Raw genomic sequence first — 5370 nt, 5'->3', positions numbered from 1 at the left:
AAGGGTTGAGGGCAGCCATGGCTGATGCTTTGGAGTTTTGGAGGAGAAGAAGCAACAGTGGGGGGGGGGCGGATGGCTTTTTTTTAGTTTTTAGGGTTTTTGTCTTGTTTTTCTTTTTTCTTTGTTTTGTGTTAGGACAAAAATGAAGAAGGGGTGTTGGGTTAATGGAGCGGGTCGACCCAGTTCGAAATGGACTGGGTCGTTTGGGAAGATTCGGTCATTTTTGGGCCTGTGGCTTGAAATCGAAGAAGAGGCCCAATTCCGACTTTCTTTATTTTTTTGCTCTCTTTTCTTCTTTTATTTTTCTAAAACTAAATTATAAAAATACTTAAACTATTATTAAGAACTAAATTAAGTTATAAAAGCCCAAATTAACTCCCAATAACAATTAACGCACAATTAAGTAATAATTAAGGATAAAATTGTATATTTGGACATTAAATGCTAAAAATGCGAACGATGCCTATTTTTGTAATTTTTATTTTTTGTAAAACAAACTTAATTACTAACAATTGTATAATTAAATCCTACATGCAAAATGCGACATATTTTTGTATTTTTAATAATTTAACAAATAAACATGCACAGACAAACATACAAGTAGTTACACAAAATATCACAAAATATCACAAAAATTGCACACCAAGAAAAATTATTTTATTTTTGAAAATTTTTTGGGAGTATTTCTCATAAAGGGCAAAATTCACGTGCTTACAAACACAATCCCTGCAACATCTCATAAATAGTTAGCTCAACAATGCTAAGCTACACATGGGTTGCCTCCCAAGAAGCGCCTGATTTAACGTCGCGGCACGACGCATGTTACCACCACATCACTTTAGATGATGAAGCGCCACCACATGGTTGCCATCGAACTTTTTGAGATAATGCTTGACCCGGTGTCCATTGACTCTGAAGACTTCACCATTTTTGTTTTTTAGATCAAGAGCACCAAACGGGGTCATGAACACAACGTCAAATGGCCTGCTCCACTTTGACTTGAGCTTACCCGAAAACAGACGTAGCCGGGAATTAAACAAGAGAATCATATCCCCAACCTTGAACTCCTTGCCCCAAGCATATTTGTCGTGAAGGTACTTCATTTTGTCCTTATACAAGGACGAGCTGGAGTATGCATGGAATCTAAACTCATCGAGCTCATTAAGTTGTTCACCCCACAGATTTACAGCAACATCCCATTTTAAGTTCAAATTCCTCAAGGCCCACATGGCCTTGTGCTCCAATTCCACCGGAAGATGGCAAGCTTTCCCAAAAACCAACCCGTACGGGGACATACCAATCGGAGTCTTGTAACGGTCCGATAGGCCCAAAGAGCATCATCCAATTTTTTCGACCAATCGGTCCTATTTGCATTTACAGTTTTAGACAAGATACTCTTAATTTCTCGGTTGGAGACTTCCACTTGACCGCTAGCTTGAGGATGATTGGTTACTTTGTGATTAACTCCATATTTGGCTAGCAATGAATCAAAAGCGTTGCTGCAAAAGTGAGATCCCCCGTCACTAATTATAGCACGGGGAGTGCCAAACCTCGTGAAAATACTCTTTTTAAGAAATGCCACAACACTCCGGGCTTCATTGTTGGGCAAAGCCACGGCTTCAACCCACTTGGAGACATAATCTACCGCCACCAGAATGTAAGTGTTTCCACAAGAGCTCACGAAAGGACCCATGAAGTCGATGCCCCAAATATCAAAAATGTCTACCTTGAGAATTGTATTGAGGAGCATTTCATCCCGTTTTGAAATTCTGCCGGCTCGTTGGCATTCATCACATCCTTTGACCACATCACCGACATCTTTAAACAAAGTAGGCCAATAAAATTCGCAACTAAGCACTTTAGAAGCCGTCCTCGCCCCGCCATGATGGCCACCATAGGGTGAGGAATGGCAAGCTTCCAAAATACCCAATTGCTCCTCCTCCGGGACACATCGTCGAATCACACCATCAGTGCAAATCTTGAACAAATAGGGCTCGTCCCAATAATAATCCAAGCTATCCCGCTTGAGCTTCTTCCTTTGGTTAGAAGAGATCTCACACGTGATGATTCCGGTAACAAGATAATTTGCAACATCGGTGAACCACGACATTCCACTCATTGACACCGCATGGAGTTGCTCGTCGAGAAATGTATCATTGATATCAAGGTCGTCACAAGGCCTCCCCTCCTCCTCCAAACGGGACAAGTGGTCCACCACTTGATTCTCACTAACCTTCCGGTCAACAATTTCTAAATCAAACTCTTGAAGAAGAAGAACCCATCTCATCAATCTTGCCTTTGAATCTTTCTTGGTCATCAAATACCTAAGGGCATCATGATCGGTGTGCACAATAACTTTGGCCCCCATAAGGTAAGGACGGAACTTTTCCATAGCAAAAACAATAGCCAATAACTCCTTTTCGGTGACTGTGTAGTTCCTTTGAGCCTCATTCATGGTCTTGCTTGAGTAGTACACCGGGTGGAACATCTTTTTGATCCTTTGGCCTAAAACCTCCCCCACCGCAATGTCACTAGCGTCGCACATGAGCTCGAATGGTAAGCTCCAATTTGGTGCGGTGATGATGGGGGTAGCTGTCAACTTTTGTTTAAGGAGCTCAAAAGCATCCATGCATTTATCATCAAAAATAAACTTGGCATCTTCCTCTAGCAACTTGCACAGCGGGTTAACTACCTTAGAAAAATCTTTGATGAACCTCCGGTAGAATCCCGCGTGCCAAAGAAAACTCCTCACCCCTTTGACAGAAGTAGGGGGAGGAAGCCTTGAAATAACCTCGATCTTGGCCTTATCCACTTCAATTCTTCTCTTCGAGATCTTGTGACCCAACACTATACCTTCTTCTACCATAAAATGGCACTTTTCCCAGTTTAGAATAAGGTTGGTATCTTCATACCGAGCCAACACTCTATCCCAATTTACCAAGCACTCCTCAAAAGAATCCCCAACCACGCTAAAATCATCCATGAAGACCTCCAAGATATCCTCCACCACGTCGGTGAAAATAGCCATCATGCAACGTTGGAAGGTCGCCGGAGCATTACATAATCCAAATGGCATTCTAGAGAAAGCGAATGTGCCATAAGGACATGTGAAAGTCGTCTTCTCTTGGTCCTCCGGGGAAATAAGAATTTGATTGTACCCCGAGTAACCATCCAAAAAACAATAGAAAGCCCGGCCCACAAGACGATCAAGCATTTGGTCAAGGAATGGCAATGGGAAATGATCTGTTCTAGTCACCTTGTTCAGCTTCCGATAAACCATGCAAACTCTCCAACCCGTCACTGTCTGAGTCAGAATAAGCTCATTGTTGTCGTTGGTCACCACATTCATTCCACCTTTTTCGGTACACATTGCACCGGAGAAGTCCATGAACTGTCAGAAATGGGATAAACCACACCTGCGTCAAGCCACTTGATAACCTCTTTCTTTACTACTTCTTGCATAGCCTCGTTTAGTCTTCTTTGATGCTCAAGTGAATGCCTCGCATCCTCCTCCAATATGATTTTATGCATGCAAAAGGCAGGGCTTATACCCCGAATATCAGCTAGAGTCCATCCGATTGCCCTTTTCCGCTTTTGATGAACCGCCAAGGTAGCCTGCATGTTAGTAATTCAAGAAGAAAGAATGATAGGTAAAGTAGAATTTGAACCCAAGAATTCATACCTGAGGTGTGGAGGAAGTGGATTCAACTCCAACACTGGTGGCTCCTCAATCGATGGCTTCATTGGTGGAGTTTTGTGGTTTTCAAGATCTAAAGATAGCCTTCTAGGCTCATAAGAATATGAACCCATACCATGCAATGCATTCACGCACTCCACTCTACTAGCATCATCATTGACATCCATGTTAAGAAGCACGGCCTCAAGAGGATCTTCAACATTGATCATGGAATTTGTGTCATCTACTATCACAGTTGTGACAATGTCCACAAATGAACACACCTCTGTGCTATTGGGTTGTCTCATTGATTTGCAAACATGGAATACCACCTTCTCATCTCCCACTCGGAATGTCAACTCACTCGCTTCAACATCAACCAATTCCTTCCCCGTAGCCAGGAAAGGTCTTCCAAGAATAATCGGCACTTCAAAATCCACCTCACAATCTAATATGACAAAGTCGGCCGGCAATATGAATTTATTAACACGGACAAGAACATCATCGATTATGCCCAAGGGACGCTTCATCGATTGATCCGCCATTTAAAGTCTCATTGAGGTAGGTCGAGGTTGCCCAATTCCCAAAGTCTTGAAGACCGAGTACGGCATCAGATTAATACTAGCCCCCAAGTCATAAAGGGCCTTTGCAAAATCCGCACTTCCGATAGTACAGGGGATAGTAAAAACTCTGGGATCCTCAAGCTTGGGTGCCATTGAATGCACTATGGTACTCACTTGATGAGTCATCTTAATTGTTTCACACTCCATTGACCTCTTCTTTGTAACCAAATCTTTCATGAACTTCACATACCCTGGCATTTGCTCAAGTGCCTCAACCAAAGGAAAATTGATTGTGAGGCTCTACATCATGTCAATGAATTTTTTTGAATTGATTGTCACTCTTTTGCTTTGCTAACCGTTGCGGATAAGGTGGAGGTGGCCTAGGCAAAAGTGCCTTGACTTTTTGTACGACCGGCTCGGGCATGTCAATCACGTGTTCCCTAGACGAGTTCACGACATCTTGAGTCTCTACCTCGGCCTCTTCATTAATATCAATCTGCACATCATTGTTCGCATTTTTATTAACCACATCATCAACAATCAAAGGTACATCATCATCCCGCAACTCAACATCTTCATCCATAACCTGCTTTTGCATTGAGGCATTCATATCACCGCCTCTCCCACTTCTTGTTGTAACTTCCATCACATGATTATTATTCCCACCCTTCGGATTCACCACCGTATCACTTGGTAGCGCACCCTTGGGACGAGTATTCAATGCTTGAGAGATTTGGCCTAATTGCACTTCCAAGTTCCGAATAGATGTGTTATGCAAAGCTAGTTGGGCCTCGAAATCTTGGTTCTTTTTAATCATTTGCTCGAACATGCTTTCAATTCTCCCTATATCACTTCCGGACGAACTCGGACCTTGATAAGGAAAAGGGGGTGGGTTGTTCGGTTGTTGGTACATGGGGGGCCATTGAAAGCTTTGCCCCCGATTACCTTGGTTCCCGCTATTGTTCCACCCTCCTTGATTGTTGTTGTTTCCCCAATTATTGTTACTACCATTCCAATTTCCTTGGTTTCTTTGATTACCCCAATTGTTGTTTTGGTTGTTGTTATTCCAATTACCTCCGCCTTGTTGTTGATTGCCCCAATTTCCTTGAGGACGCCATTGTTGATTTGAAG

The 5370-nt window shown here is 42.6% G+C and overlaps 2 protein-coding genes across 2 annotated transcripts; both read right to left on the bottom strand.

Annotated features, from left to right (window-relative positions):
* Positions 1-833: 833 nt before the first annotated feature.
* Positions 834-1295, bottom strand: LOC138875673 (uncharacterized). Its single transcript, XM_070154528.1, has one exon. The coding sequence runs from the start codon at positions 1293-1295 to the stop codon at positions 834-836; it is 462 nt and encodes a 153-aa protein (XP_070010629.1).
* Positions 1296-3559: 2264 nt separating this feature from the next.
* Positions 3560-4221, bottom strand: LOC138875672 (uncharacterized). Its single transcript, XM_070154527.1, has 2 exons — positions 3813-4221; positions 3560-3615 (listed from the first exon to the last, which is right to left on the bottom strand). The coding sequence occupies exons 1-2, from the start codon at positions 4219-4221 to the stop codon at positions 3560-3562; spliced, it is 465 nt and encodes a 154-aa protein (XP_070010628.1).
* Positions 4222-5370: the final 1149 nt, after the last annotated feature.

The sequence above is a fragment of the Nicotiana sylvestris genome, chromosome 8, assembly GCF_000393655.2.
Source record: "Nicotiana sylvestris chromosome 8, ASM39365v2, whole genome shotgun sequence".
NCBI classification, from domain to species: Eukaryota; Viridiplantae; Streptophyta; class Magnoliopsida; order Solanales; family Solanaceae; genus Nicotiana; species Nicotiana sylvestris.
This window is presented reverse-complemented; position numbering and strand designations above follow the sequence as displayed.